Source organism: Phyllobates terribilis, unplaced genomic scaffold (assembly GCF_046119375.1).
Source record: "Phyllobates terribilis strain yellow unplaced genomic scaffold, ASM4611937v1 Scaffold_9__5_contigs__length_417890890, whole genome shotgun sequence".
Classification (NCBI taxonomy): Eukaryota; Metazoa; Chordata; class Amphibia; order Anura; family Dendrobatidae; genus Phyllobates; species Phyllobates terribilis.
The window spans coordinates 284,338,138-284,354,191 of NW_027362769.1; the positions used below are offsets into that span (position 1 = coordinate 284,338,138).

Below are 16,054 nucleotides of genomic sequence, written 5' to 3' on the forward strand. Positions count from 1 at the left end.
CCGATCGGAGCCACGTGCCCCTGATCCTTCCTCACAACTTCCGTGAGTTCCGGGTTTAGGATAATGTGAAGCGAGCTTATAAATTTTATATATTTATTTACTCAAAAGAGCGATGCTAGGTACAATATATACAAGCAGTTACAAGATAAATATATACAGTAGTCAGACAAATACAGTAAGGAAGCAGTAATACGATACAGTAAAATTAAAAGGAATAAAAGTGAATATACCACACTTTCATCAAAGGTCTCTGGACACGGTAGGAAGGGTGCTGTCATGGGTCCAGGGCGGTTCCTTGTGTCTTTCTGCACATCTGTATCGACAGGTGACCCTCAACAGAAGACCCCTCCTCTCTCACAGAGGGACACATTTATACGTAACTTGGGCAGGGCAGAAAATAGGCGATTTACATGTAATCTCCTCTTCCCTTCTATCAGACATTTCATAATCCATTTCCCAGCAATATTCTCATTGTAACGTGCGCATTGTAATTGATCTAACACAGGAGCTTCCCCTGACTTCAGAGGTAATTCAATTAGCTATTCCTCATTGCCATGATTCAATTAGCTCCCCCATACTCTTGTCAGGAATAGTCGTTTGCACTACAAAGGGATATATCCTAGCTGACCTGTATTCAATCCTCTCCTGGCTTGTCACCCTGTGAACGCCATCCTGGGCAATAGCATCCTTTTGGTAATTGCCTTTTGGAGCCGGCATAGTAACGTAATGGTAATTAAGTCATATCCTGACTGTGGGGAATACACCAGTTCCCCTGGGGTCCTTTGAAGTCAGACAGACTAGCATTCCTGCTGAGACCTTCATAACTGGGAATATGAATTTCCAGTCCCTGGCCTCACCACACCATGCACCTCTGTCTTCACACCCAGACATGGGTATACACTTCCTGATTTTGTCTATTTGATCTTGTCCTCCTCCTTCTCCGCATCCTCATCCTCCACCACCATATCACCACCATATGTACCATATCAACATATTTACGTCTCTTGCAAGGGGCATTGGAGTTCCTCCAAATTTTTGACAGCCGTTGCTTCACTGCATAGGCAAACACTATAGGAGACCCACTTCCTAATAATGGGAACATTGTTTTAAGGAGGCTCTCTGATCTCTACGCCTCTTGCAAGGGGCAATGGAATTCCTCCAGATTTTTGGCAGCCGTTGCTTCACTGCATAGGCAAACACTATGGGAGACCCACTTCCTAATAATGGGAACATTGTTTTAAGGAGGCTCTCTGACCTCTTCTTCTCTTGCAAGGAGCATTAGAGTTCCTTCAAGTTTTTGGCAGACCTTGCAGTCACTGCATACGCAATAATAGTATAGGAGACCCACTCGTTAATAATGGGAACAACAAAGCATAACCGGCTCATGGCTCTCTAACAATAGCTGCAGAGTTGTTGAAAGCTGTAACACAGCAGCCTGATCTGTGTCTCTCACCGCTGAACATACAGCCAGGCATGGTCGTGTGTGACAATGGATGGAACCTGGTGACGGCAAAATGACAGCCAGAGTAGATAAGGTTTCCCTCTATGCCAGTCCTTTCACCGAGCTAAAGAATATGGCTGTGGTGAAATACAACTCTCACTGAGAAGCAGTTTCAAACTGAAAAAAATTGGACTCACCAGAGGATTTGATTCTGAGAGCTCACCTTTCTCCCCTGCTCAAGAGCCCCATAGCAGCTGCAAAGTTTGCGGTATCATGAACTCTCCTGATGGAGAAGCCAGGGCCCACCCGAGGATTCTCTGGTGGGACCATCCAACCCTGCTGAGAAGCAGTCCTGGCTTAAAAAAGTGTGTGGGAAGGTTCCCGGACACTCTATGTCTCCTTTTTTACTGAGGTGGAAACTCACGCAAACACGGAGAGAACATACAAAATCCTTGCAGATGTTGTCCTTGCTGGGATTTGAACTGAGGATCCCAGCGCTGCAAGGCTTCAGTGCTAACCACTGACCCAATGTGCTGCCGTTCACCCTCTGATATCTAACAGGCTAGAGAAACTTGCAGCTACTGCCACTCTATCTTCAGCTCCTTTGTGAAAAACAAATGTATTTGGGCAGCCACTCAGTCTACCAAATAGAATTCCTGAAAAAGAAATTGGGGATGGCTTCACTACTGGTACTGGGGGCAGTGCTAATACCGTGGCGTCGTACCATACTTCACTGGAAATATTACAGGCTGGTAGGAGGCAAGCAGATTCCCACAGAAAAGTACCAGCAGTAATGTTCAGGGACCCTTTCTTAAGGAAGGCAGAGACGATACCGGGAGAAATAGTGGTGGCTGGGGACCGAGTATAAACACCCGGCCGCTTCCGGCATGAGGTTGTGGACAGCTTCCGCCTCCACGAGCCTTAATAAACCACAGAAGATTTAAAGAGACAGTGTTCCAGTGTCGTCTTCCTTACAGGAAGGTGCAAACTGTCGCTGGTTCACATGGTATCTGGTTGCTACTCTTTTATTTTTTCTGGTACTTTATTTGTGAGTAATGAGAGTTGCCCTCATCCTCTCGCTTAGAGAGGAATGTCTGTTTTTGTTATAGTTACAGTTTTAATACTTGGTTTCATAAATAGGGAACAATTTTAGCACTGTGGGTTATGTCTGCATTTACAATGTACAACTATACACTTTCTTCTGCTATAACATTCTTACCCTCTTTAGTATGACGCATCATGTCAACATGGTAACCTGGAATGTCAATGGCATGGATGAGGCAACCAAGAGTAGTAGTCTACTACTAGCTCCACCAGTTCCAGCCAACTGTCCTTTGTCTCTCTGAGACCCAAATGGTCAGTGATAGACTTCACTGACTGAGGTGGGCTTGGATGAGAATTGTATATTAATCTGTATATGCAACTCATGTAAGGCACGTTAATGTTATGATTATCAGGAATATTCCCTTTACAAGTGAGAAAACTAAGATTGATGCAAAGGTGGCCATATTATGTATTGTGTACAAAATCAAACTATTATAGCTTTGTACATTCCACCACCCTACTGTGGTAATTTTCCTATTTTAATTATTTGGCAATTTCAGTAACATTTACATCCTCATTGGGAAAAGCTTCACAACAATACAGACCCTGTGTCTGTGGCCCCTACATCATTATCTGATATGCCGCCTAAGGTGGAGTCAGTAAATACTTGGCTCATTAAGGATCCTGACATTAAGCAATATTCTGGTCACTCATCCTTACGTCACTCCTTGACTCGAGTCGATTTGGTAGTGGGCTCAGGGTCTCTTTTGCTTACGTTCAAGAAGTCCATTTTTCACCCTTTAGTGTATCTTATCATTTGCCCTTTCAGGTGATACAGCTTCACTTAGGGGGCATTAAAACAGGAGGAATTAGAACAGGGGACATATTGGGTGAAGGGAGAGGTTCAACTCATTGCAGGCAATGTGCCAAAACATATGATATGGAACACTATAATGGTGTATAATTTTCCCTCAACACTGAAATTACAACACCAGGAAGGAAAACTTTTGGCATTATGAAAATCACAGAATTGATAGACCTGTTATTGATACACAAACAATGCAAAATCAAAACATTTTTTTTCAAAACATCTCGATTTATTCAGTATTGAGTGTCAGTTCAGAAATACAAAATACATGCACTTACACACCTTGGCATGTGTGACAAAGTCATTGGCAAAGTACTGGAGGGAGATATGTAGCACTGAGATTGTTAGCTCCAGTAATATAAATATAGGAAACATGTTCCAGCACACGAAGTAATGAGGGGTTAATCAGCCATGGGTGCTAGGGTGATTAAATACCTGTAGGCGTGAGGAGGTCAGATGATAAATTCCCAGCTTTTTAGAGCATTTGGTGTGGGGTGGGCCTGGAAGTGAAAGCTCTGGAGTGGTTTTTATCATGTGAGGGAAAGCTAATCCTTGGATTGTTTGTTTCTGAAGCTGGTGATTACCCGTAGCAACAAGGACTGTGCCATACATTACGTTTTGTTTTTGTCCTGTTAGGCCAGGAAGGCCGTGTTTGTTTTGATAATGTTGCCGTGGTTTATACAGTTACCTTAATAAACCACAGAAGATTTAAAGATACAGTGTTCCTGTGTCTACCTCTTTGTGCAGCCAAGTGAGCCGATTTACCACACATGCTATCAATGAAGTTCCCCAGAGCGTTGTTAGTGATGCAGTGTGCATCACTAACATGTTATTTTCATGTCCCATAAGCACTTTACATAGTTATATCGTATCTGCTCGTTTAGTCATAGGGGTGTGCTTAATTTTCGCTCAGTCATAGGCGTCACCGCCCACTCAATTTGATTGATTGTCTTGGAAGCGCCGACGTAACTCTTAACTGCTGTAAATTCCCACGTTTGCGCAGGGTAGGTTAATTTTAACATTGAGAGATAGAATATCCCAAAAAAATCAAGAAAATCACATTGTATAAATTAGATAAATTCATTTGCATTTTGTAGTAAGAAATAAGTATTTGATCCCCTACAAAACCATTATGAGTTCTGGCTCCTACAGACCAGTTAGACGCTCCTAATCAACTCGTTACCTGCATTAAAGACAGCTGTCTTACATAGTCACCTGTATAAAAGACTCCTGTCCACAGACTCAATTAATCAGTCAGACTCTAACCTCTACAACATGGGCAAGATCAAAGAGTTTTCTAAGGATGTCAGGGACAAGATCATAGACCTACACAAAGCTGGATGGACTACAAAACCATAAGTAAGACGCTGGGTGAGAAGGAGACAACTGTTGGTGCAATAGTAAGAAAATGGAAGAAGTACAAAATGACTGTCAGTTGAAATCGATCTGGCGCACCATGCAAAATCTCACCTCGTGGGGTATCCTTGATCATGAGGAAGGTGAGAGATCAGCCTAAAACTACACGGGGAGAACTTGTTAATGATCTCAAGGCAGCTGGGACCACAGTCACCAAGAAAACCATTGGTAACACATTACTCCTTAAAGGTTTAAAATCCTGCAGTGCCCGCAAGGTCTACCTGCTCAAGAAGGCACATGTTTGGCCCGTCTGAAGTTTGCCAATGAACACCTGGATGATTCTGTGAGTTATTGGGAGAAGGTGCTGTGGTCAGATGAGACAAAAATTGAGCTCTTTGGCATTAACTCAACTCAACATGTTTGGAGGAAGAGAAATGCAGCCTATGACCCAAAGAACACCGTCCCCACTGTCAAGCATAAAGGAGGAAACATTATGTTTTGGGGGTGTTTCTCTGCTAAGGGCAAAGGACTACTTCACCGCATCAATGGGAGAATGGATGGAGCCATGTATCGTAAAATCCTGAGTGACAACTTCCTTCCCTCCGCCCGGACATTAAAAAATGGGTCGTGGCTGGGTCTTCCAGCAAGACAATGACCCAAAACATACAGCCAAGGCAACAAAGGAGTGGCTCAAAAAGAAGCACATTAATGTCATGGAGTGGCCTAGCCAGTCTCTAGACCTTAATCCCATAGAAAACTTATGGAGGGAGTTGAAGCTCTGAGTTGCCAAGCGACAGCCTCAAAATCTTAATGATTTTGAGATGATATGCAAAGAGGAGTGGACCAAAATTTCTCCTGACATGTGCGCAACCCTCATAATCAACTACAAAAAATGTCTTACTGCTGTGCTTGCCAACAAGGGTTTTGCCACCAAGTATTAAGTGTTGTTTGCCAGAGGAATCAAATACTTATTTCTCACTGCAAAATGCTAATAAATTTATTTAATTTTTACAATGTGATTTTCTTGATTTTTTTGGATATTCTATCTCTCAATGTTAAAATGAACCTACCCTTAAAATTATAGACTGTTCATGTCTTTGTCAGTGGGCAAACCTACAAAAACAGCAAGGGATCAAATAATTATTTCCTTCACTTTATACATAATGTACTGATAATGCAAGGGGTGTACTCAGTTATGCTTTGCGCTGTATATGTAATGTACTGATATAATGGGGGTGTACTTACTTATGAATTTGTTTGTTTTTCTCTCTCTCTTCCTGGACATATTGTCGTTATTGCGCCACACTGAGCATGCCCGGTCTATAGAGGCTTCGGACCGAAGGACACATCCCTGGTTATATTATAGACTAGCTATTGAACCCGTTCTATATCTGGGTGTAGAGCATTTTTATTGGTATATGCCCCCGAATCCTGGTCCTCCATCCTGGTATATGCTCCCCAATCTTGGTCCCCCCATCCTGGTATTTGCTCCCCCATCCTGGTATTTGCGCTCCCATCCTAGTATATGCTCCCCCATCCTTGTCCCCCATAATGGTATATGCTCCCCCATCCTGGTCCGCACTCCCCCCATCCTGATCCGCACTCCCCCCATCCTGATCCGCACTCCCCCCATCCTGATATATGCTCCCCCATCCTGATATATGCTCCCCCATCCTGGTATATGCTTCCCCATCCTGGTATTTGCTCTTCCATCCTGGTCCATGCTCCCCCATCCTGGTATTTGCGCCCCTTTCCTGGTCCCCCATTCTGGTATATGCTCCCTCATCCTGGTTCCCCATCCTGGTATATGCTCCCCGATCCTGGTATATGTTCCCCCATCCTGATATTTGCGCCCCCATCCTGGTATATGCCCCTCACATCCTGTTATGTGCTCCCCCATCCAGGTGCCCCATCCTTTTATGTGCTCCCCCATCCCAGTCTATTCTCCCCCCATCCTGGTATTTGCGCGCCCATCCTGGTCCACCATCCAGTTATGTGCTCCCCCATCCATCCATAAATTAAATTAAAAAAAACGCTCCTACTCACCTTTCCATCTCTCCCCTGCAGCGCTTCGCCTGTGTTATTTTACTAAAATGGAACCAGTTTGCATAGCGCGATATCCAGCACCAATTTAGTGAAGACACATCTGCAGAGTGTCTTCAATAAAATAGCACCGGAGTTCGCTCATTCCCAATTTTGTTGAAAACACACTGCAAATGTGTCTTCACTAAAATGGCGCCGGATATCGCATTATGTGCAGGCGCTGATTCTGTCGCCACACTCCTTCCCCAGCCCGAACAGAGGCGCCACACTCCTCCCCGGCAGGTATGTGTTTATGGCGCCGGAGATCACGGTATGCGTTCAGTGCCTACCCGTGCCGCGATCTCCCGCGCCACGCTCCTCATCCCTGTGTGGGATGTGTTCTTCTGTTTCTGACCAGACTGCGCAGGCTCATTGTGCATGCGCAGTCTATAAAGGCTTTGGACAGAAGAACACAACCCTGATTATATTATAGATGTTTCTGATTGATGTTTTTTGTGCTATGCGCTAGACACATCTAGTATGTGGGCATTTGTAGGTTTGGTACCTGCAACGTGTATTGCATTTCTACTGTCTTTTTATTTATATTGATTTAGTCTAATACTTCTTGTTACAATACCAGGGACTAATATAGATTTTTCCATTTACTATGATATGAACCTGTGGCAGGGGTTTATAATATTGTTTTTTTTATCCAACCCCCATAAGAGTAATGTGTGTATCTTTTTTAAATGCTTTTAATTCTGTTGTCTGTGTTGTTTTTGCCATGAATTATGTCTAATAAAATTATACTAATGTTTTTCTAAATTGGGTGTTCACATGTTTCTCTTTGCCCTGCATCTTTTTCTCTCTATATGGCATAATTTATCCCTACAGGGTATTTGTAGAGCCCCATTATATGACCTTGCTGTGCCCATCTACCCTCCTCCTTTTTTGCTCCTGTGTGTAATGTCACTGGTGATCCCTGTATTACCTGTACACTGACACAATATATAGGGCACCGGTGAATAATTTCACTGGTGATCCCTGTAGTACCTGTACACTATATACAGGGCTTCGGTTTATAATGTCACTGGTGATCCTTGTATTACTTGTACACTGACACTATATACAGAGCTTCTGCGTATAATGTCACTGGTGATCACTGTATGACCTTTACACTATATAGTATATACAGAGCGCCTGTGTATAATGTCAATGGTGAGTTACTGTATTACCTGTACACTGATACTATATACAGAGCTCCTGTGAATAATGTCACTGGTGATCGCTGTATTACCTGTACACTGACACTATACACTGTATACTATTTACAGAGCTCCTGTGTATAAAGTCACCAGTGATCCCTTTATTACCTGTACACTGACAGTATATACAGAGCTCCTGTGTATAATGTCACTGGTGATCCCTGTATTACCCGTACGCTGACACTATGTACAGAGCTCATGCTTATAATGTCGCTGGTGATCCCTGTATTACCTGTACACTGACACTATATACAGAGCTCCTGGGTATAATGGCACTTAGTATTGGTTTTTATTAATGATCAGTATTGTAGTTTTTGGTCATTATGTGGTGGTAATATGTGGTCTGGTCATAGTGTGGCAGTATTTATCCCTTGTATGTGGTATTATTCGGTCACTATGTGGTGGTAATTTGTGGTCTGGTCATGGTGTGGCAGTATTAGTGACCAAATAATACCATATACAGGGGACAATGTGTGGATAATATGTGGTCTGGTCATGGTGTGGTGGTATTTATTCTTTGTATGTGGTATTATTCGGTTACTATGTGGTTGTAATATGTGGTCTGGTCATGATGTGGTGGTATTTGTCCCTTGTATGTTGTATTATTTGGTTACTATGTGGTGCTAATATGTGGTCTGGTCATGGTGTGGCGGTATTTATTCCTTGTATGTGGTATAATTCCGTTACCATGTGGTGGTGATATGCGATCTGGTCATGGTGTGGCAATATTTGTCCCTTGTATTTGGTATTATTCGATCACTATGTGGTGGTAATATGTGGTCTGGTTATGGTGTGATGGTATTTGTCCCTTGCATGTGGTATGATTGGTCATTTTAAAAAATGTATGTGACACATTCCATTAAAGAAAAATAACTAAAAATATACCTAAAAAGAGTATTGGATACTTTAAGAAATTTTTAATAGATTAGAGTAGAGTAGGGCCTGGCCAGAAGAGTCTATCTTGTCGTGATGGCGGGCCGAAAAAATCTTTTGGCTAAAACAAAAGCTACTGGCTATGTATTTGATCTGGTGTTCAGTGGGAACTGTGAGGCTATGTTCACACGTTGCGCTTTTGCTGCGCTTTTTTTCTGTTTTTTTTATGCAAATTTTAAGCTGCATTTTACAGTAACTGCAAAAGCCATGAGATTTCAGAAATCTCATGAACACACACTTTTTTTTTCCTGACTGAGTTGGAAAAGTGCTGCGTTTTTGAAAACTGCAGCATGTCACTTCTTTCAGCGTTTCTGCATCGTTTTTTACCAATAGAAAGCAATGAGTAAGTGCAAAAACGCAGGTATCCAGGTTCTGCTGCATTTTTAGTGAAAAAAAGCATGTACAGTAGTATGTGAAACATTTATTTCTGTGATTTTCCCAAGTTTAAACCATAATCTCTTGGTCTCCTCGACTGAGAATGGGAGATAGGATTAGTACAGTTTAATTAAATTAGTGATGTATGTAAAGTAAACATTGGCTGACCAAAGTGTAAAATTGAACAATACCTGACCAACTCAATGTATGAAAGTAAACTGTGTCCTACAAACTCAATGCTCTGCCAATGTCTTAGGTAAACTATTCCCGCTCAGTTCTCAGTTCACCTCCCCCCGCTGTTACATTTGTAATTGTGTATTTTTTCATGAACTCATATGAACTTTTTTGTTCAGAATAGTCACTATTTTTTCAGACCTAAAAATCTTTTTCCACTAAATAATTTGATCACATTGCCCTTTTTTCCAAAATGGTTTTATGGTTTCACATATATCTTGCATTGGTAACCTAACACCTTCTATTGTTCATGCTTCTGTGGTGGAAGCAAAGCTGAACTTTGGGATCCTGAAAAACACGGCAAAAATGCGGCAAAACCGGCTTTTTGTAAGCAGCTTCTTTACTGCTGTGAGAGGTTTTGCATGCAGAAAAAAGTGCAGCAAAAACGTAACGTGGGGACATAGCCTTAATGTGTGATTGTAGGAAGGAAGTAATTCCTGGCACTCACGTGTTCAGTGAATAATTGCTCCATTATTTAATTACTCCAAGGACATTTCAGCCTGTCCCAAACTTTTCTCAACTCATTCCTGTCTCCTTAATGTGTGATTGGTGAGGACGTGGTGCATGCAGAAGTGGAGTTTTCCATGAGTGGGCCACAGGACTGTGGAAGGTTCGAGGGGTGGAGGCGGAGCTGGAGTGGAGCCTGGGCGGAGTCTCAAGTAGGCCCGAAAATTTTGCCAGTATGAGGCCCTGAAATTCCTGGTAGCAGTCTTGGAGGGGGCCGTTTGCCTTTCCAAGCATGGATCTTACTGGATTGTTTTTTTGGGAGCGATATCACTTTTGCAACGCTTCTGAACTATTAGGAACATGGACAGCTACTATTTTTCCATTGACAGATTTCAATAGGGGTTTGTTTTTTGCGGGATGAGAACACATTTTTATTGGTGTCATTTGGGTCTACATATCATTTTTTATTTGCTTTTTCTTCCATTTTTTTTTTTGAAAAACAGAATAAACAAATAAAAAGCAATTCAGGAATTGTCTTTAATTTTTTTAAACATGATTAGACGACTTTATTCTTAGGGGCCATACAATTACAGTGACACAAAGGATAAAATATTTTCATAATTTGGACACTAAAACACTGATTTACAAAAAATGCATTTGTTATTGCATCGCCATATTTTGAGAGCTATATTTTTTTTATTTTTCCAACTATTTTACTTTGTTCCAGTATGGGACATCAACTTTCCCTGCTCTGCTCAATGGTCTAATACTTGACAATGCTTTTGCACAGGCAGGTAATGCTCAAGACCACCGTTCCTGGGTTGACCAACGGCCATTATTCGGCCTGGAGCTACCTTGGAGATCATCTGTATGACGTGATCATAATCACGTTGGTCCGATTGACACAACATGATCACAATCACATTGTACCGATCGGAGAAAATAAGAAGCCCCCTCCCTCTATAAACAGATCGATGCTGCTGTCAATTTTGACAGCTATATTCGCATATACTGTGTCTTCAATAAGATAGCACCAGAGATTGTAGTATTCTGACTCTGGTGCTATTTTATTGAAGCAATGTACTACAACGTCAACATAGCAGTGCGCAGGCGCCGGCCAAAAGGGTAATGGTGATGGCTGGCGTGTGCGCACTGCTATGTTGACGTTGTAGTAGAATTCTTCAATAAAATGATGCCAGAGTCAACGTGTGCGCATCCCGCGATATCCATTTTGTTGTACTCACTTATTCTGAGCACTGTGTATGTAATGTACTGATAATTCAGGGGTGTACTCACTTATGCTGAGCTCTGTATATATAATGTACTGATAATATGGAAGTGTACTCACTTATGCAGAGTGCTGTATATATAATGTACTGATAATATGGGGGTGTACTCACTTAAGCTGAGCGCTGTATATATAATGTACTGAAAATACAGGGGGTGTACTCACTTACTCTAAGTACTGTGTATATAATACACATATTTGAGTACCTAAATCTTTTATAACTTACAACTTTAAAACAATGATAGGAGAGGCCCATGAAATCACATGATGAAGTTTGCTCCTCATTTGCTTTTTAGGCTCATCAAACATTGTCGACCATGTTGAGATTGAAGGTATAACTGGCAGTTTACCTTTTTACGGAATATCTGATCTGAAAGAAGTTTTAAGCTCTGTGATGAATGGAAATACAAATCTATGTGAATGTCGACCCCTGAAAGTTCTGAATTATTTAGAGGTGAGTATGTTAACAAAAAAATTATTTGGAGGGGGGATTTATTATTATTACTATTATTAGAGTATACCCCTTTGGTTGGATATGGTACAGGTTTTTTCACTTTTTAATTTTAACAGTGTTAGAAATCTTTCATCAATTGGTTCCGTATGACACAACCCTAACCCCAAATCTTTTTTTTACTGTTTAATATGTGATGGAAGAAGCATTGTAAGGTATTCATGTATTTAAGTGTTTTTCATCTCTTAAATTCTAAAAAGCCAGCACTATTCAATGCATACCATATTAATATTTTCTGATTGGTGGGCTGGGGGTCCGATACCCAGCACCCCCACTGGTTAGCTTTAATTGCTCTGATGACTGTTTGATGTGAACACTTTGAATGGAGCTGCGAAGTGCATCTCTATTCACTGTGTAGCGACTGCTGCCTGGTACTGCAGAACAGCTCAAGTCTCTTGTGAAGGAGCTGTTTTGCCGTAACTGACAGCAGTTGATAGCCATTGATCGCAGCTGAGCTTTTGCAGCTCCTGGGACTGACATAACTAGAAACAACTCATCAGTAAGAATACAGGGTCCCAGGCTTCCTCTGATTTGATACTGATCTGATATCCTACGGATGAACAATCAATATATTGTGACAGGAAAACTTTTTAATAAATATTTAGACCTTATTACAAGTTTCCTGAATTGATCTGTATATGTTGACATGTTGGAAATTTCTGAACAGTAGATTTTAATTCCAAAGGCATTCTTAAAAACGCTAACATTTTAATTATTAATTTCTTCATAGTAAATGTGAAGTTCCTATTCAAAAATGTCTTATTAATGAAATTGCTTGAGCCACCTTTTTTTTTTTTTAAATATATCATTTTTATTAGAGTTATCAAAAAACATATAAAACATATAAACTATCCAGATTTGAGAAGTATATCAGGTGCCCGTACGCAGACTGGGCATATAGTAATAGTATTATATATAGGACTAACTGGTAAAGCACATAGAACAAAATTAACATTAACGACATAAAATCTTTATAGTCTGAGCTAATATAAAATCTAACTAATATTATATCTTATTGAAGCCATCATGGAAGGGTAATTAATCTCAGGGAGGTCTATTGAGAGATTAAAGCCCCCGTCTCACTGTGTCACGGTTTTGGTGACGCAACAGCGACCTCACCAGCGATGTCGCTATGTGTGACACTTTGCAACGATCAGGCCCCTGCTGTGATCGCTGCAAAGTGTCCTGGACCATTTTTTGGTCATTGCCTTCCCGCTGGTCAGCACACATCGCTGTGTGTGACCAGTGGGAGCAGCGATCAGGCTGGTAACCATGATAAACATCGGGTTACTAGGGGCACACGTGCCCCTAGTAACCCGTTGTTTATCATGGTTACGAGCCTGCTAAAGTGAGCGGTAACCTCCCGCTCACCGTAGCAGAGTGGTAACCATGATAAACAACGGGTTACTAGGAGCGCGTGTGCCCCTAGTAACCCAATGTTTACCATAGTTACCAGCCTGCTCCTGCTTCAGCAGGCTCGTAACCAGGAGCAGGACATCGTGGAAAGATTCTTTCCACGATGTCGCTGCTCCCCTGATTGTTGGTGAGCCTGCCTGTTTGACAGCTCACCAGCGACCACATAGCGACGCAGCAACGATCCCTGACAGGTCGTATCGTTGTCGGGATAGTTGCAGCGTCGCTAAGTGTGACGGGGCCTTAAGAAGGTAAATTTAACAATAAACCATGTTTATCTTCTCCTTTGGAAGTCTGGCTGTGTTTGACAGGCAGCTTGCCACTCCCACAGCTTCATGATCTTGTGAAAGCTGGTCTACATTGACTTTTAGAACACCAGTGCAGGGTAAAGTGTGGATTGTCTGGACATAAAAGTCTATGGGAACTCCAGAAGTAGTTAATCTATGACATGGTTGAAAGAAAGACACATGCCCATCAAGCTCAGCAAGTAGAGAGGAAAGAATATGGAGGAATGGAAGGGATTATAAAATGTATCTCACCATGAATAAGGTAGACATTTTTGAGATATGTACCGTATTTAACACTCATTCTGCATTGCAACTACAGGTATTTCCAACTAACTGCAATGTTCATATGTTGATAGAAACAAAATAAATTCTGGGCAACACAATTCAATATTGATCAAGACTCATACTGATATAAATCCTACAATGCACCATTGAGTCATAGAAAGATCCAAACAGTTTGTCATGAAAAATTCAAATATTATTTTATTAAACAATAAACATACAAACATCTATTAAAAAGAGAGCTGTGCAAAATAGCAACAGCCCAGGAGAACAATTTCTCCTTGATAGTGATTACAAAGGTTTAGATATAGGCTCACAATACATGCGATATGAGACCAACTTGGAAAAAGAACGCAGATCGGTAGTTTAAATTGATTTATATATGTCATTTCCATTATCGCGTGTGGAGTCAAGCTAAAATATCTCCAGTGTAAATCATTGTATTCAGGTTCAGAGTTAAATTGTGGATATTGAGATCATGTTGCTGTAACACCTCACGCGACATAGGAAATATGTGTACAGATCGCCTGTCATCCCTGTAATTGCATGCAAGTGATAGAAAAAGCAAATAGTCACAATGCCAGCATGATAATTACCTTCCCTGTATGCCACACCACCCCTGGGGGCACAGAACCAACTATCAAGGAGGAATTGTTTTCCTGGGCCGTTGCTATTTTGCACAGCCCTCTTTTTAATAGATGTTTGAATGTTCATATGTTGCAGTTATGGCGAATGGACTCTAGTAACAACAGCAGACATCTTGTTAAAGTGACCACACTAACAGTAACGTTTTTTTGTCAAAGGGAGGAAACTCCCTATGTTGCCCCAATGGTAACCTTGCTAGAGCAGTGCTAGACCTGTATGCCTATTGATCCCTGCCTAATACATAATATTTGGCACGATATTTTGAAAAGGATGTTTTCAAACTATAGTGGGTTCATAACAGGTTCAATGATATGTTACTAAATTGGCCTCTTTATTCCTTCCAAAGACCTTATAAATGACCAGAGAACGGTCATTATGTGTAGAGGAAAGGTGATTTAGACATCTATGTAGGAAAGAATTCCTGAAGTTAGAGAAGTCGGACTGTGGAATCCTCTACCACATGAGATGGTACTGGCAGATACCATATCTGCATTTAAAAAACAGGTGGATGAGTTTCTAATAACTACCATGCTTGAACTGAGGGTTATAAATAATTTACTAAAAATTAATGGAAAATTGATCGAGAAAGTTTGAATTTAACTCCTTCTCGACAAGGCCAATTTGTGTTTTTTCATTTTTTCCTCCCCTTCTTCCAAAAGCCATAACTTTTTTTTCATTTTTCTGTGCACATAGATCAATGAACGCTTGTTTTTTTTGAAGGAACAGTTGTATTTTTGAATGACACTATTCATTTTACTTTTGTCACGGCACGGTTGCAGATTATCCCAGGGCTAGGGGCTTCTTCCCTATCCCTAAAGCTAGGGGAGCCCTAGCTATCCCTGCTCCCCAGGTTACTTCTGATGGTGAAGACGCCAGGGCCATGTGCCTTGCTGAGCTCCTAAATCAGCCCTTACCTGTGCCTCCCCCACCCAGGGAAGTGGGAAGTTGGAGTGTATAAGAATGCACAGACCAGACTAACAAGGGAAGACATACAGGGATAAATGAAAATACCAATCATACAAATATGAACTCACAAACATTGCATATATTAGTCCTCTTAGGGAACTTGAACCTGTGATTGTTTGATTGCTCGTACTGCATATAGCAATTCCACAGTATTGCTGCATATAATAAAAATCATGGTCTCCTTTGAAGCTCCCTGTGATTACGTCACGCCGATGGGAGCGTAGAATAACGCGCCAGCACGTTGTTAATGCCACTGTCAGAGTTTGACAGTAGCAATTAACAGGTTAACAGTCATGGGCTCCCCTCCACCTGCGGCTGTGGTATATCCTGGCTGTAGCACACAGCAATTACCCGTCGGTAATCTGCTCCTTGCTCACTGATAAGCTATTATCCCTCTCCCACCTACCTCCTGGCCTTCTCATGCACTCTGAAAAAACACCTGTCTTATGGAGACACGATTGCAAGCTCACTGTGATATTATGTGACACAGACCTCTATATAGAGGTAAGTTAATGAAGGAGTGAGGAGCAGGGAGAGAAAACAGGTAGAGGGAGACACAAAACCATGGTGATGGGCGCTATATGAAGTCTTTGACCTCGCATCAGCGCATGATTTATTTCAAGAAAGCTCAGTACTGCAGTATAATGTCCTCAATTATGCAGCTGCTATAATAATAA

The 16,054-nt window shown here is 41.5% G+C and overlaps 1 protein-coding gene across 3 annotated transcripts in view; it reads left to right on the forward strand.

Annotated features, from left to right (window-relative positions):
• Window positions 1-16,054, forward strand: part of PMS1 (PMS1 homolog 1, mismatch repair system component) — a 381,942-nt gene that overhangs the window by 348,190 nt on the left and 17,698 nt on the right. For all 3 annotated transcript variants that reach the window (XM_073647847.1, XM_073647845.1, XM_073647846.1), the window contains one exon: window positions 11,570-11,727. In XM_073647847.1, the coding sequence (XP_073503948.1) occupies window positions 11,570-11,727 (158 nt within the window). The remainder of the gene's footprint in view (window positions 1-11,569; window positions 11,728-16,054) is intronic.